The sequence below is a fragment of the Oncorhynchus clarkii genome, chromosome 17, assembly GCF_045791955.1.
Source record: "Oncorhynchus clarkii lewisi isolate Uvic-CL-2024 chromosome 17, UVic_Ocla_1.0, whole genome shotgun sequence".
Lineage (NCBI taxonomy): Eukaryota > Metazoa > Chordata > Actinopteri > Salmoniformes > Salmonidae > Oncorhynchus > Oncorhynchus clarkii.
The window spans coordinates 70,293,089-70,318,139 of record NC_092163.1 but is presented as its reverse complement, the minus strand read 5'-3'; the positions used below and the strand labels follow the sequence as shown (position 1 = coordinate 70,318,139).

The following is a 25,051-nucleotide window of genomic DNA, read 5'->3' as shown; positions in this document are numbered from 1 at the left end:
TGGTCAAGGAGCACATGGTCTATCGTCTGCCACACTGCTCAAGGTAAAGCTGTGTTTAGATAAACACACTTAAACTTGCCCTGGATCAGTATGCCCCTGTCCTTGCCTAACAACCCTAATGTTTACGGGACATCTATGGGACATTTTCTTGTCGGATTCCAGTTAGGTCTGGTTTTACTTTTATTTATAAGTTACCAAGAAAAATCTCACTATGAATATTCCTAATTCTCAACACATGGGGGCACTACAAACAACTCCATAATATACTCTTGCACACCAGGTCATCAGAATGTGCCTTCTTGGATGGATGCTTCATTCAAGAAAGTACTATAAAAAACATGCTCTCTTTTCATCTTCCAGTGTAAATCAAATCCATTTTCAGTCTTGCCACTATTCTCAGATGCATGTGCAAATGAAGCCCCTCGAGAGGTCACGAGCACTATTCAGCTCAGTCAACCATGAACAATGAACACTTTTATTTTAAATTAATATAATACACACATAGATTTTATTTAGTCTCAAATAAATAATGAAATGTTTAATTTGGTTTAAATAATGCAAAAGCACAGTGTTGGAGAAGAAAGTAAAAGTGCAATATGTGCCATGTAAGAAAACCAACGTTTAAGTTCCTTGCTCAGAACATGAGAACATGAAAGCTGGTGATTCCTTTTAACATGAGTCTTCAATATTCCCAGGTAAGAAGTTTTAGGTTGTAGTTAATATAGTATTTATAGGACTATTTCTCTCTATACCATTTGTATTTCATACACCTTTGACTATTGGATGTTCTTATAGGCACTATAGTATTGCCTAATCTCGGGAGTTGATTGGCTTGAAGTCATAAACAGCGCTGTGCTTCAAGCATTGCTAAGAGCTGCTGGCAAACGCAGGAAAGTGCTGTTTGAATGAATGCTTATAAGCCTGCTGCTGCCTACCACCGCTCAGTCAGACTGCTCTGTCAAATATCAAAACATAAACTTAATTATAATATAATAAACATTAGATCTTAGTCCTGTATTGACGCTTTGCCTGTTTGATGGTTTGGCGGAGGGCATAGCGGGATTTCTTATAAGCTTCTGGGTAAGAGTCACGCTCCTTGAAAGTGGCAGCTCTAGCCTTTAGCTCAGTGCGGATGTTGCCTATAATCCGTGGCTTCTGGTTGGGGTATGTACGTACGGTCACTGTGGGGATGACGTCATCGATGCACTTATTGCTGAAGCCAGTGACTGATGTGGTGTACTTCTCAATGCCATCGGATGAATCCCGGAACATATTCCAGTCTGTGCTAGCAAAACAGTCCTGTATCCAAAAATTTCAGACACAGTAGTTATTCATATGAATCATAAATCTTCTTTAATCAGTATTAAAACAACATACTTATGAAGAGGACTAACTCTTCCCTGTAGGCCTACATGAAACAGTCAAAAATCAGTGTGAGGGTCCCTTCAACAGAACATTGCTTAGTTGTTGGCAGTAAAGTCGTTAATTAAGTTATATGATATGTGTTCATGAGTAGGCTTTTGAACATGAAACCATATGAGAATAGTTTGGATACAAAGAAATCACTTAAGAAAAATACAGCCATCTGTTTTATGTGTTGTAATACTCCCCCTTGTGTCCAGATCAATGTATCAATTTACCTACACTGTAATAACACCAGAACTATACCTGCCGTGTAACTAGCCTACCATACAATTGCAGGCCACTTAATGTAAAGTGCAACAGATCCATTTAAATGTTTAGTGCAGTCCATTGCTGGTGGAGAGGTTTCATAGTCATCCCATCCCATGTTCATTTAGATATATGGACACATTTCTTATGTATCATCTGGAAAAAAACATGGATTCCTATAATTAGACCACCATGAATATTATCCCAGTGAATGATGATGCTCACGCAGATCATTGCAGTGCTCACCCTCTACCTAACCTATTTACAGTATATTCCCATAATTGCTCGCCAAGTAGGCTGCCTCAACTTTGAGCGCAGACTAGTTTTTTAAATGAATACGACTCCGAGTCGCTATTAGTCGAAACTTCAAACATGTAAATTCTTAAAACCTTGTCGTGTACCTATGTTTGTCCTCTGATGATATGTGCCTTTCTTTATTTGCTGAAATCCATACTTTTTAATAAAACGTCAATCAAATAAAACCACAGACTGTTTCCTTATTGCTGTTGCTCTAAAATGGCAACTGCGCGAATGCGCATGTGCCAATTAAAACAAGGAAACAGTCGGTGGTTGTATTTGATTACCATTTACTAAAAGGTATGTATACTCCATGGAGTTAAGGTAGGCTACTACATAATTGCCTACATTTCCCATAAGACAAGAGACGTGCAAATCACGGCATTTACAGCAGGATTTCAAATAGGATGTATTTGGCACTAGGCTATTGCCTCCCTTTACTGCAGAAAACGTACCAACAGTGGTCTATCAACCATTTGTTAAATCTACGACACACAATGTTGATATATTATATCAACTGAGCACAGAAAGGGTGTCAACAAATCCCCGTAGAAGGCAAGCAGCAGGTTGGCAGCTGAAGTGCGCCAGTTTGTCTGGATTTCCAATGGATATGTTCACTTGACTGCGCGGTTGAGTCTGGGAGCACAGTCGCTCGCTAGGAACACATCCATGTGATTGAATTCCACCTACCTTCACTTGGTCGAAAGAAACGAACGAACGAGGAATACGATTGACTAGTTTATATCGGTGCGACTGTCAGAATAGATTACCAATGGTCAATACTACAGAACCAATTCGTATACGCCACCTGAGAATTGACTGCAACTTTCAGTGTTATTCCTTGAAGTAGCATCTCAAAGAAGATTGCTCTGCGACCAAACGGATATAGCTAGGTATTGACGGAACATTTGTTTATATCACTCAGAATAACGACAATTTGTGCGTGCCATTTGGATTGAACTAGACTAGACTACAACATTTTCACGCGCACGTCTCTTGAACAGGACAGGAAGGATTTTCAATAACCGTTTCTTTTTTGTTGGCGTATCAAACAGCAGTCAAGACGAAATCCTTCAAGAATCCTTGCGCCGGCCGTCAGTGCGCGCGTGCTTTTGGAAACATGGGTTGTACATTAAGTGCAGAAGATAAAGCGGCCGCGGAGAGATCAAAGATGATTGATAAAAATCTCCGCGAGGATGGAGAGAAGGCGGCAAGGGAGGTGAAACTGCTCTTACTAGGTATGGGATGCCGTTTATTCTAATAATTTGCTTGTCCGAATGGACGACTAGCCAGTGTAGGTTTACGTTCCTTGTTGGGCTCTGTTCCGGGGTTGAGTGCTTCAAACTCTTAAACAGAATTGTCCTCAATTTTGATCATAAGTGGTAGCTTAATGGGCTGCATCACAAGCCATCATCACTTTGCCTTTTGGCACCGGTAGGGTGTCCATCCGCCGCGCGTCTGCTAGGCATCAAGCCGCAGCGCACGCATTGTTTATTTTCTGCGGAGCGTTGACTGCTATGTGGTCGACTGTTGATGCTGAGCTTGCTCTGCCAACGCCTTAGAACAAATTACATAATTACTGTAGCAAAGAACCATAAGAAATATCCTAGTGCAACACAGCTCTCGGTCAAGCAGAGATGTTGTATTCATTCATCAATGTGGTCCTAAATTACATCTCCTTGTGTGACAATGCATATGTCATGTATCTGTTTGGGTGAAAATCACTGGTTCCCAGCGGTGGTACTTGGCCTATCCATAGCGGGTACTTGAGAAGAATGATGAGACCTAGACTTACTGGTTAAATGCACACGAGGTAAAATGCACATGAGGGGGTATTCCAGGGGTACTCGTGGCAGAGTAAAATTCGGTTGGTCATACAGTAACCGAAAAAGGTTGGGAATGGGAACCACTGAATTAGTCAGTCAATATTTTGTTCAGAACAGATAGCTACATACGTATTATTACACAGGCTGTGTTAAACAGGCATAGTGATGTATGTTGGAGCGTATGACATTGCAATCAGGAATTTGACTGAGCAGGGGCAGAAAGTAGTAAACACTCCACCTCCTCTAAGTCACATTTTTACACAAATGAAGGTTTTGGGCTTCCGCAAAACATGTTTTGTAGTAGGCTGATATATTTAGCCAATGTAATAATCTAACCTAATGTGATGTCATTGTGCAAGGCTAAAGAGATAGTCAGTGTATTGGGGAGTGTGTTTATGTAATAATCTAAACTAATGTGATGTCACTGTGCAAGGCTAAAGAGATAGTCAGTGTATTGGGGAGTGTGTTTATGTAATAATCTAAACTAATGTGATGTCACTGTGCAAGGCTAAAGAGATAGTCAGTGTATTGGGGAGTGTGTTTATGTAATAATCTAAACTAATGTGATGTCACTGTGCAAGGCTAAAGAGATAGTCAGTGTATTGGGGAGTGTGTTTATGTAATAATCTAAACTAATGTGATGTCACTGTGCAAGGCTAAAGAGATAGTCAGTGTATTGGGGAGTGTGTTTATGTAATAATCTAAACTAATGTGATGTCACTGTGCAAGGCTAAAGAGATAGTCAGTGTATTGGGGAGTGTGTTTATGTAATAATCTAAACTAATGTGATGTCACTGTGCAAGGCTATAGAGATATAATCAATGTATTGTGTTGTTCACAACAGCAGTATTAGGCCTAGCCTACCCTGGGTAGCCTTCTTGTTATTGCTGATTCTTATCTCAGACTCTAATTTGTTGGTACCCTGCAAAATGCCCCACTCCTTCCAGCTGCAGTGCTGGATTCACAACAACACATTCACCTCTAGTGAATAGGAGTATTTTGCATTATGATTGATGCCACACATTCCTACCAATCACAGTTCTGTGAACAAAACACAGAGGTTTTGAAAATGCCTATTTGCAATATGATCGACATTGGAACCGTCCAAGGTGCCCAAAACAAAGCCAAATAAATTATGGAAATATGGAGTCGATTGCTTAGGGTCCCGACTTGCACAGGTTCCCGGTTTGCAGAGGGAACCACACTGGAGTTGTATGACCTGGGATGGGAATAAATATATTACAGTAACCTCTGCTGACATTGCTTGGCTGTACAGTACCTCTCTGGTCCTTTTAGCCAATGTTCTGAAATAAATACTGTGTGCCTCATTATAGAAATCCTCCATTTACACACTGGCTCACTCACAGAAAATGGGCCAAGTTGAAAGACCTACATTTGGGAGCTGCTTGAAAACTAAAAAAGCTATGGCATAAAAAGGAAAGGGGCTAGTGTAGTCCTATGGATTTTCAGGCACATCACCTCGTCATCTTGTCACATCTATAGGCTAGCCTACACTCTTAGAAGTAAAGGAGTATAACCTTTTGGGTTTCACTTGCCACATCATCACAATGACCCAAAATGCATAATTTGATTTAAAAATGCATCATCATGATGATTTGGCAAGTGACACTTTGCTTCTTCAAAGTCCAGTGTCTTAACTTGACTGCTGACATGCAAAACATGTTGGGACTGTATCAACAGCGGACTAATGAAGAAAATACCAAAATATAGTTTTTAGGAAGAGTTTTCCATCAATAACTCAGCAGCAACAAGCCAACGAAGTGACCCAATGCCTGCAACCCAGCAGTTGGGTCATCTGAACAACCCAGCATTTTTAAGAGTGTAGGCTAGGTTGAAGATACTGTAGCTGGCTAGCAACTTAAGCCAACTAATAATTATCATCATAAACAAGTCATTACCATCACAATATTCATTTTTTTTTGTAGAAAATGATTGAACTATTAAATTTGTTTAATAGTACTATTAAATTAGTACTCATAAAGGAATGGGTAATTGTTTACAAGTTGCTAGCTATCCCATAAAGCCATTGCCCGAAAACCACATATTTTCATCTTCTTCTGAGTCTGGCAGCGCAACAAATCCAATGGCAAAATAAATTCAACGTGTCCTGCACGACTCTGACAGTATCTGGGTAAAGATTTTCCTGAGAGACAGTCATATGTCACCACCAGGCTTAACACTGGGAGACATGATAGGAAACGAAGATAGCCACTGTGGATAAGAACTGAACAGGCTCTCTGCAGATGGGATTCTGCCCATAAAGTCTTGTGCAGCAGTTATTGCCTGTGCAACAAGGACACAGTCAGATTTGTTTTATTTTTTTTATTTCACTTTTATTTAACCTGGTAGGCTAGTTGAGAACAAGTTCTCATTTGCAACTGCGACCTGGCCAATATAAAGCAAAGCAGTGTGACACAGACAACAACACAGAGTTACACATGGAGTAAACAATAAACAAGCCAATAACACAAACAAGTCAATGACACAGTATGTCACGCCCTGACCTTAGTATTCTTTGTATTCTTTATTATTTTGGTTAGGTCAGGGTGTGACATGGGTGATATGTGTGTTTTTGTCTCATATAGGGTGTTTGTACTGTCTAGTTTTTTTTGTAGATTTATGGGGTTGTTTCCATCTAGGTGTTTATGTAGGTGTATGGTTGTCTAGATTGGTTCTCAATTAGAGGCAGGTGTTTATCGTTGTCTCTGATTGGGAACCATATTTAGGCAGCCATATTCTTTGGGTATTTTGTGGGTGATTGTTTCCTGTGTCAGTGTTTGTGCCACACGGGACTGTTTCGTTTCCATTTCACTTTGTTATTTTGTATTTGTGTCATGTTCAGTCTTTTCTATTAAAACATGGACACTTACCACGCTGCGTATTGGTCCGATCCTTGCTACACCTCTTCAGACGAAGAGGAGGAAATCCTTGACAGAATCACCCACAAACAATGGACCAAGCAGCGTGGTAACGGACAGCAGCAGCAATCAGAGGACTTCTGGACTTGGGAGGAGATTCTGGACGGCAAAGGACCCTGGGCACAGCCAGGGGAATATCGCCATCCCAAAGCAGAGCTGGAGGCAGCGAAAGCAGAGAGGCGCCGGTATGAGGAGGCAGCATGGCGGCGCGGCTGGAAGCCCGAGTGGCAGCTCCAAAAATGTATTGGGGGAGGGCACACGGGGAGTGTGGCGAAGTCAGGTAGGAGACCTGCGCCAGCTCCCCATGCTTACCGTGGAGAGAGAGGGCGTTGTACCGGGCAGGCACCGTGTTATGCGGTGAAGCGAACGGTGTTCCCGGTGCGTGTGCATAGCCCGGTGCGGTACATTCCAGCTCCTCGTATCGGCCGGGCTAGAGTGGACATCGAGCCAGGTGCCATGAAGCCGGCTCTACGCATCTGGTCTCCAGTGTGTCTCCTCGGGCCAGCATACATGGCACCAGCCTTACGCATGGTGTCCCGGTTCGCCTGCACAGCCCAGTGCGGGCTATTCCACCTCGCTGCACTGGCCTGGCTACGGGGAGTATTCAACCAGGTAAGGTTGGACAGGCTCGGTGCTCCAGATCTCCAGTGAGCCTTCTCGGTCCGGTCTATCCGGTGCCATCTCCACGCACCAGCCCTCCGGTGACAAGCCCCCGCACCGGGCTTCCGGTGCGTCGCCAGAGCCCAGTTCTCCCTGTTCCTCCTCCCCGCACTCGCCCTGAGGTGCGTGTCCTCGGCCCAGTACCACCAGTGCCGGCACCACGCACCAGGCCTACAGTGCGCCTCGTCTGTCCTGAGCCGCCAGAGTCTCCCGTCTGTCCTGAGCCGCCAGAGTCTCCCGTCTGTCCTGAGCCGCCAGAGTCTCCCGTCTGTCCTGAGCCGCCAGAGTCTCCCGTCTGTCCTGAGCCGCCAGAGTCTCCCGTCTGTCCTGAGCCGCCAGAGTCTCCCGTCTGTCCTGAGCCGCTAGAGTCTCCCGTCTGTCCTGAGCCGCTAGAGTCTCCCGTCTGTCCTGAGCCGCTAGAGTCTCCCATCTGTCCTGAGCCGCTAGAGTCTCCCGTCTGTCCTGAGACGTCAGAGCCGCCAGTCTGTCCTGAGCCACCAGTCAGCCAGGAGCTGCCAGAGCCGTCAGTCAGCCAGGAGCTGCCAGAGCCGTCAGTCAGCCAGGAGCTGCCAGAGCCGTCAGCCAGCCAGGAGCTGCCAGAGCCGTCAGCCAGCCAGGAGCTGCAAGAGCCGTCAGCCAGCTAGGAGCTGCCAGAGCCGTCAGCCAGCTAGGAGCTGCCAGAGCCGTCAGCCAGCCAGGAGCTGCCAGAGCCGTTTGTGGGGGGGTACTGTCACGCCCTGACCTTAGTATTCTTTGTTTTCTTTATTATTTTGGTTAGATCAGGGTGTGACATGGATGATATGTGTGTTTTTGTCTCATATAGGGTGTTTGTACTGTCTAGGGTTTTTTGTAAATTTATGGGGTTGTTTCCATCTAGGTGTTTATGTAGGTCTATGGTTGCCTAGATTGGTTCTCAATTAGAGGCAGGTGTTTATCGTTGTCTCTGATTGGGAACCATATTTAGGCAGCCATATTCTCGGGGTATTTTGTGGATGATTGTTTCCTGTGTCAGTGTTTGTGCCACACAGGACTGTTTCGTTTCCATTTAATTTTGTATTTGTGTCATGTTCAGTCTTTTCTATTAAAACATGGACTCTTACCACGCTGCGTATTGGTCCGATCCTTGCTACACCTCTTCGGGCGAAGAGGAGGAAATCTGACACAGTAGAAAAAAATGTCTATATACAGTGTGTGCAAAAGGCATGAGGAGGTAGGCAATAAATAGGCCATAGGAGCAAATAATCACAATTTAGCAGATTAACACTGGAGTGATAAATGAGTAGATGATGATGTGCAAGTAGAGATACTGGTGTGCAAAAGAGCAGAAAAGTAAATAAATAAAAACAGTATGGGGATGAGGTAGGTAAATTGGGTGGGCTATTTACAGATGGACTATGTACAGCTGCAGTGATCAGTTAGCTGCTCAGATAGTTGATGTTTAAAGTTGGTGAGGGAAATAAAAGTCTCCAACTTCAGCGATTTTTGCAATTCGTTCCAGTCACTGGCAGCAGAGAACTGGAAGGAAAGGTGGCCAAATGAGGTGTTGGCTTTGGGGATGATCAGATATACCTGCTGGAACGTGTGCTACGGGTGGGTGTTGTTATCGTGAACAGTGAACTGAGATAAGGCCGAGCTTTACCTAGCATAGACTTATAGATGACCTGGAGCCATTGGGTCTGGCAACGAATATGTAGCGAGGGCCAGCCGACTAGAGCATACAGGTCGCAGTGGTGGGTGGTATAAGGTGATTTGGTAACAAAACGGATGGCACTGTGATAGACTGCATCCAGTTTGCTGAGTAGAGTTTTGGAAGCTATTTTGTAGATGACGTCGCCATAGGTAGGATAGTCAGTTTTACTAGGGTAAGTTTGGTGGCGTGAGTGAAGGAGGCTTTGTTGCGAAATAGAAAGCCGATTCTAGATTTGATTTTGGATTGGAGATGTTTAATATGAGTCTGGAAGGAGAGTTTAGCCAGACACCAGGTATTTATAGTTGTCCACATATTCTAGGTCGGAACCGTCGAGGGTGGTGATGCTAGTCGGGCGGGCGGGTGTGGGCAGCGAACGGTTGAAAAGCATGCATTTGGTTTTACTAGCGTTTAAGAGCAGTTGGAGGCCACGGAAGGAGTGTTGTATGGCATTGAAGCTCGTTTGGAGGTTAGTTAGCACAGTGTCCAAGGAAGGGCCAGAAGTATACAGAATGGTGTCGCCTGCGTAGAGGTGGATCAGGGAATCGCCCGCAGCAAGAGCGACATCATTGCATACAGAGAATAGAGTCGGCCCGAGAATTGAACCCTGTGGTACCCCCATTGAGTGGGGCAAAATAGATAAGTGGCAAAACGAGATAACCCAGACAAACAACCCAATCAGCGCAAGCCAAATAGCGTCTGCTCATAGAAGATGCGTGACTTTGCGTAATCTTCATAAAATAGGCATATTTTCTGGAAGTATATACAGTATTTATCAGTGTTTCCCTTAAATAAATTTAGCAAAGGTGGGCCGCAGCTGCTAAATCATGGCTGCCATAAAAATAAGATGTTCTGGATGCTATAATGTTTTCAGTGTCAACTTAAATGACTAAAATCATATATAAAGTATGTAGAAAAGATAATGGCGCTGTATAATTTTTAATAAGATCATCTTTGAGAACTAACAATCATCCGAATAAAAAACAGACAGTGAGGGAGAATAAAAAATTCCAAAAATGTCATGGCATGGGGTCCCCATTGATTTTGATATAATGTTTGAGTCACTCAGATAGCCATGACATAAACCATGGCAAAATGTGTACTGTAGAATTGCAGGAAACAAATTCTAAAACTGTAAAATGTTCTCTCTGCCCCATAGAGACAATTTGTAATAAAAGGAATCATATTTCATAGAAATCTGTAAACACTGGGCAGTTACATTAAAACAGAAACATTTTGTCACTGTGGCAAAGAGAGGTGCATCTAAAGCATGAAACACACAGAGAACTTGACTTTGAGCCAATCAGAGAGCACAAACTCCCACGTGGGGGAGCCAACAGGAGTGACAACAAAAAGGAAAGAAGGGGGCATTTTCTCTGTACATCCACAGTTAAATGTCATGAGCCAGTCACACTTCACATGCAATGTAGGCTGTTCGATGGAAGCTGAGTAAGGGCACAGACGCAATGCACACAACACTAAATAGTTCCTCCAAGCTAGCTAACCACTGTAGCTAGTATTGACATTATAATAAAATCACAATGGATCTATTTCCATGAAACAGGGGTCTGTGTTAGCTGCCGAGTTAGTGCAGTTTCCTTAGCTAGCTAGCTATGTTTTGCTAGCTAGTGAATATGCTAACGTTTATCTAGCTAGCTAAACATTTGGCGATGGGCTGGCACTGGCAGTATGGCATTATGGAGAGTGAATTCATTTGTTTCTTCATCATCTTCTCAGGTATCTGGAGGTAGGGAAAGGTATTTAGGGAAATTAAATATAATGCTTTGACTAAGTGTCAATGTCACTTTTAATTTGTCAACACTGTCATGCGCCAAGAAAGGATGTGAGCAAGGTACATTTCCCTGTGTAAGTGTAGCCAAGTCCAGTGTAAAGGGATTTTTTGATTGCAGAACAATGTAGGGGCACTTCTTCTCTTGGACACTCTAGACATCCAAGGGAATATCTGAGTAGGCTGGAGAGCAACTTACAATAATGCGTGCATAAATTATTTGTATGGGTGGCCCCAGCAAGAATCAAACCCACGATTCTTGGCGTTGTGAGCACCCTGCTCTATCAACTGAGGCACACATGTTGTGTGTCAGTAAACGCTGTAGATGGCATGTGTAAAATATCGCCGCCATCTATGGTAACTCGCCTTCATGCAGTATCTCATGCATGGCCAATACAGAGTTTTAAAAGGAGAGATACTGTAGGGTAGATCAAGTGCATATCCATCCGTTATATGCAAAACAGTGTAACCTGTCCTCATCTACACTTTCTCTGTCATACTAAACTGATGGGAGGGTGGAAAAAGGGTTAATCTCTCGGTCCTACCCTCTTGTTCAACAACATGTTTTTCTATTTCAGACATTGACCTATAGGTAAGCCTTAGGTCTATCCTTTCTAAAATAGTTTCCCAGCTGTTCTTACCTATTTGATTCCCCTTTTCCACAATTTCTGTAAAGCCTCTTGCAGTTCAACAGCTGAGTGGATGTCTTCTCGGCACTTGCACTCCCCAATTATTTGGGAGAGAGAGAGAGATATGAGGGACAGTGTCTGACAGACCAACCAATCAGCATATGTCCTCTATGCTTATTGTTAAATGTATGGTTATTTTGACCCTTGATGATTGTTGTTACTGTTGTCCCGTTGACAATATTTATTAACATTATTAAATATGTTAATATTGTAAATCTCCAAGGTAAGCTTTGGCAATATGTACATTGTTACATCATGCCAATAAAGCAAATTGAAGAGAGAGAGAGAGAGAGAGAGAGAGAGAGAGAGAGAGAGAGAGAGCTAGTAAGAGAGAGAGAAAACAACATGAGGAATCTCTCAGTGAACTAAGCGTCTCACTTTCCATACTGGCCTCCACTCCTCAATGCAGATATTATCCCTGTGGTAATTGGATGGTCTGGCACACACTCATACATATGAAAAGACATGCAACAGAGGCAGCTAGCCCTGGTGGAGGAGTCTAAACTGTACTATCCTGTAGCCTATCCTTTACTATGTTGTGTATACCACCAGCTGTTTTCTGAAGTGCGTGCCGTGTGAAACTTTAATGTTATTCTGTCACGACCATAGGAGGTGGCCATACATTCAGCTTAGTGACAGCAGCTGACTGTTTGGCTGTCAGGGCTGCTTTGTGTGACAGTACAGTCACGCCAGGGGCCAGGTGTGACAGCCACACATTCAGCAAAATATAACTTCCTCTGCTTGGTATGTTCAGGAAATGACTGAAAAAGACAGGGAACTGAGGAGCTAGGGGAGAGGGAGTTAGGAATGAGTTGAAACACTAAGAGAAAGATTATAGAAATCATGCCCTGTAAAATTTCCTTGTCTTGAGGTTCTTATGACTCATCAGAACCATTGGGAAATCCCAGAGCAGGGTTTTTCCAAGCCTCAAATTAAGACAAACCTATTCTACTCTGTTCTGACCCTGGCTCCAAAAATTCTTCCTCCACCAAATCTACGCAAATGACATTTAATTTCATGAGAGTCAGTACAGCCCCCTTGTCCCTATTTTGGGACCACTTGAGATGCAGGAGAACAAACGTTATTATAGGCTGAGAGAACCCAGACCTTTGAAAGATTGAGTTTGAAGTTAATATTTCCACTTTTAAAGTCAAATCAATCAACTTCCATTACCTGGTCTCCAGAAAAGGTTATTATAACATGGAGGTCAATGTTATCCTGTCCGCTGAGAACAAAGATCGAGAAAGGTAAAGCCATCAGAGTTCATTAAAAAACAATTCACTCTCAGCTCCTGGGTCACCCCAGACTAATAGCCCAAGATTAATTGAACGTGAATACCCTATTCGTTTGAAATCAACAAATGCTCTACTCTCTTTCCTAGAAACACAACAGAAGGCATTAAGCTAGCTCTCCCCTAGTGTTATCAGGGACATGGTGACATGTTACCCCCTAGCCTCTAGCAAGATCTCTGTGACCGTAAAACAACCCATCCCATCCAAGTGACAGAGATAACATTGCCAGCTATGACAAATAGTGACTGTCTGGTCATGTGTTTTATTTGTGCTATCCAGCATGCAATCCTATGTGTGCAACAGATGTGTAGAATGAGAGAGGATATTTAGATTTTTGATTTATCAGGATCCCCATTAGCTGACATCAATGGCGACAGCTAGTCTTACAGGGTTCCGAAACATAAAGACTTTATAATTTACATACATGGACATGTAGTGTGTGTGTGCGTGTGTGCGTGTGTGCGTGCGTGCGTGCGTGCGTGCCGCTCTGTTCTTGGCCATCTGCAGCTTAACTCAGTCTTTCTTTGCATCACCATATAACTGGACAATACTCAAGATAAAATAAAACTAGGGCCAGAGGAATATATCGATGATACCCCTACCCCATATTATGAACGTTAATATTTTTCATAATAATTGAAACACTAATTGTCCCAGAGGGATTTGGGTGTGTGAAATGGGAATGACTGTAGGCTCTCTGAAACACGAGATCAGAGAGTTAGATTACAGGTCTGTAATCTAGGAATCATGTTATAATCTATAATCTGATTACACTCTGAACTCGTTTTAACACCACATGTAATTCTTCTTGTCTTTCTAATTATGAGGTGCCGTCTGTAGGCCTCAGACCAGTTCAGAGTACCCAGAGTACACAACACTGGGAGCTGGGAATGGTTCTGCTAATGGACTTTTACATTGAGGGTCAGCTGAGCACATGCAGTGGAGTGGACTGCAATCACAGTATTATGATCATTTCAGTTGTACACAAGGAAACAGGGCTGCTTGCCACTATCCAGTCAGGCCTGAAGGAAGGGGTATGATACGTCAGACTCTTTACTAGCATCGTGGTCTCTGACCGACTGAGCCTGCTGTTTGTCATCGCAGGGCCAGGAAAACAAAATGCCCGCTCCTTTTTCTCAGTAAACTGAGTCAACCAGGTATATTGATCAGAGCCCTCGGCCCTCTCTGTGTCCAACCTGGCTGAGTTGATGATTTGTCAATGGACCAGCTACGCAGTACCCACAGTGACTAAGAACCGACTGGGCTGGTTGGGCATGGTCAGACAGCTACTCAGAAACAACAAGTTCAGAGAAGTGGATGAGGAAGGTACAATCTTGATTAAGAGCATTGTGGAACTGCTGCCGGCGTACTGCCAAATTAAACTGATTGATTTGTTGCTTTTTCTATGAATAGGTTGAGTTTTCAAGAATTACTGTTGACAACAGGACATTTTTCACAGAATTTTCAGTTGAACTACTCTGTGTTCCCAAACTGAGCAAACATTATCTGGAAACCATGTTTTATTGTAACACACACCAGATCTGTAACTTAAGTTGGAGCCAGCTAGACCCTTGTAAATAAACGGAATGATATAATGTGTTTCTCACACTGTCAACAGTACTCACAGCATTAGTTAGATGAGTAGCAGTCCATACTTGTCATTTCAATGCTGTGAAACATGGGAGGGCTGTGTTACCTTAAATGGGCAGTTTTGAAATTGTTGTATAGATGTCATACTGTACACCAGTCAGGCTTGTGGTGTGTGCCATTTTTGTTGGTCAAAAAATAGTATCTTGTGTTACTAATCAATCTTGCCCAATTCTGCTGACATGAAAGGACAAGTCTGAAACTTTAAAAGAGCTGTGATTCAATACTATAGAACCCTCAAATTCAACTATGGACCTAGAAACCTGTACCACTGCTTTTTTTCAGGCTACAAATTCAGAGGTTTCTCCCCTTTTACGTTTCTCTCTTTGCTCACCCTCTCCTGGACCATGATGATGTAGACTATTTCTGCCTCATACTCCTGAACAGCTGGAATAAAAAAAAATCTGCAGAGATTTAAATGAACATTCACATTTTTTTGTTGTTGAAGGCTATACAACCTTCTCTGTCTGTTGTAACGGATATTGCAATTGCACAAGCAGAACACAATCCCTGACACATGGCATTGGAGCAAAAACAATGAACCTTTTGTGTGATCATGTAGGCTAATCTTTATAGTTGCTGCCATATCGTAGCCACAAGCCAGAGTTCCTCACTTGAGTTTTGCACTGGGACAAAAAACGATCTGTGTTTTAACCACTCAGTGATCATGCAAGTACCACACAAATAGACTACCTAGCTGTTCCACCTCTGGGCAGCTGAATGGTCTAGGCAGCCGAGCATGTACGGTACCAGTCAAAAGTTTGGACACACCTAAATTCCAGGCCTTTTCTTTATTTTGACTATTTTCTTCATTGTAGAATAATAGTCTTAATAAGTCTTCAAAACTATTAAATAACACATATGGAATATTTTATATTTGAGATTCTTCAAAGTAGCCACCCTTTGCTTTGATGACAGCTTTGCACACTCTTGGGATTCTCTCAACAAGCTTCATGAGGTAGTCACCTGGAATGCATTTCAATTAATAGGTCGGCCTTGTTAAAAGTTAATTTGTGGAATTTCTTTCCTTCTTAATGCATTTGAGCCAATTAGTTATGTTGTGACAAGGCAGGGTTGGTATACAGAAGATTGCTCTATTTGGTAAAAGACCAAGTTCATATTTTGGCAAGAACAGTTCAAATAAGTGAAGAGAAACTACAGTTCATCATCACTTTAAGACATGAAGGTCAGTCAATGCAAAACATTTCAAGAACTTTGAAAGTTTCTTCAAGTACAGTCACAAAAACCATCAAGCACTATGATGAAACAGGCTCTCATGAGGACCACCACAAGAAAGGAAGACCCAGAGTTAGCCAGAGTTACCAGTTCATTAGAGTTACCAACCTCAGAAATTGCAGCCCAAATAAATGCTTCACAGAGTTCAAGTAACAGACACATGTCAACATCAACTGTTCAGAGGAGGCTGTGTGAATCGGGTCTTCATGGTCGAATTACTGCAAAGAAACCACTACTAAAATAAGAAATAATAAGAAGAAACTTGCTTTGGCCAATAAGAAGAAGAAACTTGCTTGGGCCAAGAAACACGAGTAATGGACATTAGACCGGTGGAAAGATGTCCTTTGATCTGATGAGTCCAAATTGAAGATTATTGCCATGTCACTGCCATGTCTTTGTGAGACGCAGAGTAGTTGAACTGATGATCTACCCTTGCGTGGTTCTCACCGTGAAGCATGGAGGAGGAGGTGTGAAGGTGTGGGGCTGCTTTGCTGGTGACACTATCTGTGATTTATTTAGTATTCAAGGCACACTTAACCAGCATGGCTACCACAGCATTCTGCAGCGATACGCCAACCCATCTGGTTTTCGCTGAGTGGGACTTTCATTTGTTTTTCAACAGGACAATGACCCAAAACACACCTCCAGGCTGTGTAAGGGCTATTTGACCAAGAAGGAAAGTGATGGAGTGCTGCATCAAATGACCTGGCCTCCACAATCACCCGACCTCAACCCAATTGAGATGGTTTGGGATGAGTTGGACCACAGAGTGAAGGAAAAGCAGCCAACAAGTGCTCAGCATATGTGGGAACTCCTTCAAGACTGTTGGAAAGGTATTCCAGGTGAAGCTGGTGGAGAGAATGCCAAGGGTGTGCAAAGATGTCATCAAGGCAACGGGTGGCTACTTTGAAGAATCTCAAATTTAAAATATGTTTTGATTAACACTTTTTTGGTTACTACATCAAATCAAAGTTTTTTTTGTCTTTTTTACCCTGTTTTCTCCCCAATTTCGTGGTGTTCAATTGTTTAGTAGCTACTAACTTGTCTCATCGCTACAACTCCCGTACGGGCTCGGGAGAGACGAAGGTTGATTAACCACTGCGCCACCCGGGAGGCCCAAAGTTTGTTTGTCACGTGCGCCGAATACAACCTTACAGTGAAATGCTTACTTACAGGCTCTAACCAATAGTGCATAAAAGGTATTAGGTGAACCATAGGTAAGTAAAGAAATAGAAACAACAGTAAAAAGACAGTGAAAAACAGTAGCGAGGCTATAAAAGTAGTGATGCTACATACAGACACCGGTTAGTCAGGCAGATTTGATTTGTGTTATTTAATAGTTTTGATGTCTTCACTATTATTCTACAACATAGAAAATAGTAAAAATAAAGAAAAACCCTTGAATGGGTAGGTGTGTCCAAACTTTTGACTGGTACTGTATATCCGGAACGGTAGCCAGAGTCTGACATTGGGTGAGTTAATTTTGCATCGCCCGGTGCGCTATTATTCCTTACTTTATTTGTCAACTACTGCTTTAGACTGCCTAATATTTGTGTCTTGCTTGTGTTTGATACGCCTAAATATACTGTTACAACAGACAACAAAGTTTGTGCCAACATGTAGGCTACATCATGAAAAAATAACATGAAATTGTGGTTGAGGCATGGAATGCATAGTTCGAACATGTCGACCATATGTTTATTTATTTATTTATATTTCACCTTTATTTAACCAGGTAGGCCAGTTGAGAACAAGTTCTCATTTACAACTGCGACCTGGCCAAGATAAAGCAAAGCAGTGCGACAAAAACAACAACACAGAGTTACACATGGGATAATCAACATGGTACAGTCAATAACACAATAGACAAATCTGTAAACTGGAGTGTGTGCAAATTAAGTAAGGAGGTAAGGCAATAAATAGGCCATAGAGGCGAAGTAATCACAATTTAGCAATTAACACTGGAGTGATAGATGTGCAGATGAGGAGGTGCAAGTAGAAATACTGGTGTGCAAAAGAGCAGAAAAACAAAACAAATATGGGATGAGGTAGGTAGTTGCTTGGATGGGCTATTTACAGATGGGCTGTGTACAGCTGCAGCGATCGATAAACTACTCTGACAGCTGATGCTTAAAGGAAAGGCGGCCAAAAAAGGTGTTGGATTTGGGGATGACCAGTGAACTATACCTGCTGGAGCACGTGCTACAGGTGGGTGTTGCTATGGTGACCAGTGAGCTGAGATAAGGCGGAGCTTTACCTAGCAAAGATTTATAGATAATCTGGAGCCAGTGGGTTTGGCACTGTGATAGACTGCATCCAATTTGCTGAGTAGAATGTTGGATGCTATTTAGTAAATTACTTCGCTGAAGTCAAGGATCGGTAGGATAGTCAGTTTTACGAGGGTATGTTTGGCAGCATGAGTGAAGGTGGTGTCGTGTCTTTACTATCATTAACTGAAGACTGATAGTTTTTATCAAAGATTCTCTGTAATTAGTTATTACGCGATTAGACTGATTAATCATGTAACTGTAATTACTAGGAAGTCGGGGCACCAAGGAAAAATATTCAGATTACAAAGTTACAATTTCCTAAAATAACTTTTCAGATATTTTATGTGATCAATTAGTCTTCTCATTAATGAATTATTTACTTTACCTCACGTTAGTCTCATTTCAAACGCCATAAATTGTTGGTTATCTGCAAGAACCCAGTCTTCACTATGAGTCATCTATACATCAATTGTCTTAAATCATTTATTTATTACTAACTAAGTAATTCACAGAAATGCATAAACAAACAAACAAGCAAGGTAAATGTGGTTACATGAAATGATAGGAGAATGTGCCCTAGTAGGCTAAACCGGCATAGCGGCTTGTTAGACAAAAGGGGAAGTGGGGGTCGACTAAGAAGTCACTACAGAGTTCATAATTATAACAATTGAAATGCTAATCCTTTACACATGAACGCTCACTCATTCGGGAACAATTGCAATCAATATATATATTTACGCTCAGTGTGTCGTCTTGATCGCTGGTGAAAAGTTAGTTTATTTTGTAGAATTGTCTGTCTCTCTCCCTCTTTCGGTTGTGGTTAGAGGGGATTGTTCAGAGTGACATTTGTTATATAATGAATGTTTCGGCGGTTGTCGTTCTTCGTGTTCAATGATACCGAATTCCTAGCTGCAGACTAGTAATTAATATCAAAGACTTGTTCTTATTCTGTCGGCATCGATAGTCTAAGAATTTAACCACGTGGTATGGTTAAAAGATTCAGCAATGGTCTACAACCTTTGTCCTCCTAATGGAGAAAAACATGGTCTGCAACATTTAGCCATCTCGTAATTGAGGTAAGCTCGGTCTGCTGATCGAAAACCCGAGTGGGGGTTTTATTCGGAATGGCAGAAAAGGGCTGTGCCAGGATGTCTGACCCTAACTGGGCTCAGGGGCGGTCCTCTGATTTAGTTCACTCCAATCCCCTTTTTGAGTTTTCCTTCATTAAGCAGTCCAAAATCACATTGTAAAATTGTGTAAACAGTATCATACTCACTCATTCATCTTATACAACAATTAGATGTAAACCTCACATCTGAGGCTATTATATAAACAGCATTATGGTAATGTAGCCACACCGTCTCCCATGAGCTTCCCCAAGTTGTGACAAACTGACCAGTTCGTAGCTGGATTCTTCACCGATCTTTTATACTTTCTCCGGAACATGAAATTTGTTCGTACCTCAAGTTCTGTGAGGTGGAAGGAATTCCTTTGTTCTCCATGAAAAACTACTCTCTCTATACTGTGTCCATGTGGCAGGGTCTTCTCAGGAATTTACGACCTCTGACCACAGCAGCCTAGTTGAAGGAGGCAAGGGTGAGGCAGGGAGAGGGGGATGGGGTTGCTATACCCAAAGAGGCCAACGTCATGACAGGTGGCTTTGTTGCGAAATAGGAAGCCAATTCTAGATTTAATTTTGGATTGGAGATGCTTAATATGACTCTGGAAGGAAAGTTTACAGTCTAGCCAGACACCTAGGAATTTATAGTTGTCCACATATTCTAATTCTGAACAGTCCAGAGTAGTGATGCTAGTCGGGCGGGCGGGCGTGCAACATCAAGTCTTTACCCCTTCATGTCAATGAGGGGGACGTGGGAGTGGGAGTTCTGAGAACCAGCAACGTAAAAGAAAATCCCGCACATTCGCAGAAATCTCCCTATCAATAGCCATGGTAAGTCGGGTTCCAGAAAATCTGGAATCTAAGCCACTTCATTATTTTCGTTGTTCCCCTCTAATCAGGGACTCTAGACCTGGGACACCAGGTGTGTGCAATTAATTATTATGTAGAACAGAAAACTAGCAGGCTCTGGACCTTGTAGGGTAAAAGTTGAATAGCCGTGCTGTAGAACATAGGCTCAATTGCATACACTTAAGTCAAAAATAAACTTACAGTTGACCACATATACAGTACATCGTGTTCTCTCAGACAGAAGGACTACAGAAAGGGAATAAGGCACTCAGAGGAATGGGACTTTGAGTCTGTAGTGTCAATAAGTCTGTCTGTCCATCTGAAATGTGACTCAGGTCCCGCAGCTCTCTTGCTGGGTGGCTGAGCTCAAGGACAAAGGAGAGCCATCGCTCCGAGCCTGCCTAGCCACCTTAAACAGGTGACAGCCCCATCTCACTGCACTGACACACTTACTAGTTGTCATGAACCTGTATGACTCCATTTATCTGACAGATACTTGCTTTTATGAACTTTCCTCCCAGATATGTATCTAACTTACCGTATAACATAACACAGACCACCTCATGAAACCAATTGACCTCTGCGCTTCCGTTTCGCTTAACTTCAATAGTTGAACGACGCTGCTGTTCCATACTCACGGAGCACATTTAGAGGCATAAGGATTGGTTAATAAATGACTAGATAGATTCCGATAAGGATGTTGTGTTGTGGAGCTGGGGAGTTTCTCCTCAGTGTTACAAACCACCATTTATTAACATCTGCTGCTGTTGGCCTGGGGGTTAGAGGCCAGACCAGTCCACCCAGTGTGTGTTTCATTGCCTGTATGACATTGCCTGTATGTGGGTGTGAAGTGAGGGTGATTGTGGGGAAGAGAGTGGCAGTAAACATTAGGAGTAAGTATTAATGACTATTTTAGTACTAGCCGTTGCGTAACACAACCTCATCATCCCCTTAGGTTTTCTCTCAAACTCAGTGCCCCTTCAGCTTCTACGGCCAACGTTAGACTGTCTGACTAGTAATGATATGGGTGGCCACACCAGTTATCATTGTGTCTCTGTGGCATTAAAATGCTCAGATAGAACACGGGCTCGTAGCCTACTGTGCTTTCTTCTCATTCATTGTGTGTGTGTGTGTGTGTGTGTCACACATTACAACAACACACACAACTACACAAACCCTTGCATGCCATTATCAGATATTTTCCGATCTCTTCTGATACAGCATGTCATCTCCAGACGACTTCAGCAGCACCACAAGCCCCTACACTAGCACTTCCTCCTTACTGCTACGTGTAGGTGTGAATGAATGAATATCGCCAGGCTTCAGCCCACTTGTAGGCAGACTTGTATATGGACCTTGTGATTGGTGCAGAAAGATAGATGCTTGGATGTAGGGCCATACTGTACACACTGTATTCCACCAATGTATTCCATCACTGTATTCCACCAGACCACCACTGTATTCCACCAGACCACCACTGTATTCCACCACTGTATACCCTGCCTGTACCCTAAGGTCTAGTTTAAGCCCAGGCTTTTGGGCCTACTCAAACCATGCTGACCAAACGATCCACAAACAGGTAATCTGAGACAGTGTGAGTTAGCAAGAGAGAGGAACAAGAAGAGACAGTATCTTATTGAAATGCAGCTTGGCCCCCACACTGTGATTTATTCGGTCGTCATTAATTCATGCAAGTGCCCTGGATAAAGGCAAAAAAGGAGCAGGGTTTGAAAATGTCTATCTTCCACAATGTATTTTTCATGAGTCAGGGTAGAGAGAGACATGCTCTGACTTCTCTGTGGGCGATGTAGAGCGGGATACCGAGAATTTCTCTGGGTGTCTCTGGTCAGATATGGACATTGGATGGCATTGGGAATACCCCTTTCCAGAGGCATCAGATGTGGGTTTCCCTGTTCCATTGTTTGTCTCGTGCATGTGATGGGACATAATATTCTTCTTGCCATGTTTCTTGGGGAGTGAAGTGTACTTCCCCCATAGCCAACACACCTCATATTGAAGTGTACTTCCACCATAGCCAACACATCTCATATTGAAGTGTACCTCCCCCATAGCCAACACATCTCATATTGAAGTGTCCCGCCCCCATAGCCAACACATCTCATATTGAAGTGTACTTCCCCCATAGCCAACACATCTCATATTGAAGTGTACTTCCCCCATAGCCAACACATCTCATATTGAAGTGTCCCGCCCCCATAGCCAACACATCTCATATTGAAGTGTACTTCCCCCATAGCCAACACATCTCATATTGAAGTGTACTTCCCCCATAGCCAACACATCTCATATTGAAGTGTCCCGCCCCCATAGCCAACACATCTCATATTGAAGTGTACTTCCCCCATAGCCAACACACCTCATATTGAAGTGTACTTCCACCATAGCCAACACATCTCATATTGAAGTGTACCTCCCCCATAGCCAACACATCTCATATTGAAGTGTACCTCCCCCATAACCAACACATCTCATATTAAAGTGTACCTCCCCCATAGCCAACACATCTCATATTGAAGTGTACTTCCCCCATAGCCAACACATCTCATATTGAAATGTACTTCCCCCATAGCCAACACATCTCATATTGAAGTGTACTTCCCCCATAGCCAACACATCTCATATTGAAGTGTACCTCCCCCATAGCCAACACATCTCATATTGAAGTGTACTTCCCCCCCATAGCTAACACATCTCATATTGAAGTGTACTTCCCCCATAGCCAACACATCTCATATTGAAGTGTACTTCCCCCATAGCCAACACATCTCATATTGAAGTGTCCCGCCACCATAGCCAATGCATGTCATAGTGAAGTGTCCCTCCCCAATAGCAAACCCATCTCATTTGCTGCTATTCGACTGTTACAGTAGTGTGTACAACCTTATGTTATACAGCTAGGGATGACAGTGAAGACTTCAGACACGGGTGTTGGGCCACTTAGAAACTGAAAAGTCTGAGCCTTTTTGGTAAAACTCTGGGGTAAATCCTGTGGGAAATGCGGAAATAGTGAAGTGTCCTTCCCCATAGCCAACATATCTCATAGTGGAGTCTTTCCCCCATAGCCAACATATCTAATAGTGAAGTGTCCTTCCCCCATAGCAAACATATCTCATAGTGGAGTCTTTCCCCCATAGCCAACATATCTTATAGTGAAGTGTCCTTCCCCCATAGCAAACATATCTCATAGTAATGTGACTCTAGGAATACCTCCAACAAACAACTGCTGCCCTGGTAACAGGGCTAGAGGAGTAATTACATCATCTCCCTGAGCCAGCCCCTGCTGGGGAGGAAAGACCATTCGAGGGAGGGCTTAAATTAGGCTCTGCAGGATGGCCTTTTGAAGTGCCTGCTCAGAAATGGTTAGAGGTCAACTCAAAGGTTCTCAAAAAGTTCTACAGCTGAACCATTGAGAGCATATTGACTGGCTGCATCAACTCTTGGTAAGGCAACAGTGGCGGTCAGGGCTGTTTATGATGAGGGAGGCACATTTTCTTTTCATGAGCATGGTCTTATTTCTATTCCAGCATGTTGGATGACTGTCATTCCTGTCATATTCCATTCACCTAGTTCAATGTGACAGCGATAGGTTTAGGCTACTACATCAAATCAAATTTATTTGTCACATACACATGATTAGCAGATGTTAATGCGAGTGTAGCGAAATGCTTGTGCTTCTAGTTCCGACAATGCAGTAATAACCAACGAGTAATCTAACCTAACAATTCCAAAACTACTACCTTATACACACAAGTGTAAAGGGATAAAGAATATGTACATATAGATATATGAATGAGTGATGGTACAGAACGGCATAGGCAAGATGCAGTAGATGGTATCGAGTACAGTATATACATATGAGATGAGTAATGTAGGGTATGTAAACAAAGTGTCATAGTTTAAAGTGGCTAGTGATACATGTATTACATAAGATGCAGTAGATGATATAGGGTACAGTATATACATATGAGATGAGTAATGTAGGGTATGTAAACATTATATTAAGTAGCATTGTTTAAAGAGGCTGGTGATATATTTTACATCAATTTCCATCAATTCCCATTATTAAAGTGGCTGGAGTTGAGTCAGGGTGTTGGCAGCAGCCACTCAATGTTAGTGGTGGCTGTTTAACAGTCTGATGGCCTTGAGATAGAAGCTGTTTTTCAGTCTCTCGGTCTCTGCTTTGATGCACCTGTACTGACCTCGCATTCTGGATGATAGCGGGGTGAACAGTGCTTTTGGTGACAAGCCACATTTTTTCAGCCTCCTGAGGTTGAAGAGGCGCTGCTGCGCCTTCTTCACGACGCTGTCTGTGTGGGTGGACCAATTCAGTTTGTCCGTGATGTGTACGCCAAGGAACTTAAAACTTACTACCCTCTCCACTACTGTCCCATCGATGTGGATAGGGGGGTGCTCCCTCTGCTGTTTCCTGAAGTCCACAATCATCTCCTTTGTTTTGTTGACGTTGAGTGTGAGGTTCTTTTCCTGACACCACACTCCGAGGGCCCTCACCTCCTCCCTGTAGGCCGTCTCGTCGTTGTTGGTAATCAAGCCTACTACTGTAGTGTCGTCCACAAACTTGATGATTGAGTTGGAGGCGTGCATGGCCACGCAGTCATGGGTGAACAGGGAGTACAGGAGAGGGCTCAGAACGCACCCTTGTGGAGCCCCAGTGTTGAGGATCAGCGGGGTGGAGATATTGTTACCTACCCTCACCACCTGGGGGCGGCCCGTCAGGAAGTCCAGGACCCAGTTGCACAGGGCGGGGTCGAGACCCAGGGTCTCGAGCTTGATGACGAGTTTGGAGGGTACTATGGTGTTAAATGCTGAGCTGTAGTCGATGAACAGCATTCTCACATAGGTATTCCTCTTGTCCAGATGGGTTAGGGCAGTGTGCAGTGTGGTTGAGATTGCATCGTCTGTGGACCTATTTGGGTGGTAAGCAAATTGGAGTGGGTCTAGGGTGTCAGGTAGGGTGGAGGTGATATGGTCCTTGATTAGTCTCTCAAAGCACTTCATGATGACGGAAGTGAGTGCTACGGGGCGGTAGTCGTTTAGCTC

General features: G+C 43.1%; 1 protein-coding gene across 1 annotated transcript in view; it reads left to right on the top strand.

The window, feature by feature from the left end:
* Positions 1–2,491: 2,491 nt before the first annotated feature.
* The window catches only part of LOC139371341 (guanine nucleotide-binding protein G(i) subunit alpha-2), a 96,103-nt gene continuing 73,543 nt past the window's right edge, over positions 2,492–25,051 (top strand). The window contains exon 1 of the mRNA XM_071111688.1: positions 2,492–3,206. Within this exon, the coding sequence (XP_070967789.1) occupies positions 3,089–3,206 (118 nt within the window). The 5' untranslated portion in view covers positions 2,492–3,088. The remainder of the gene's footprint in view (positions 3,207–25,051) is intronic.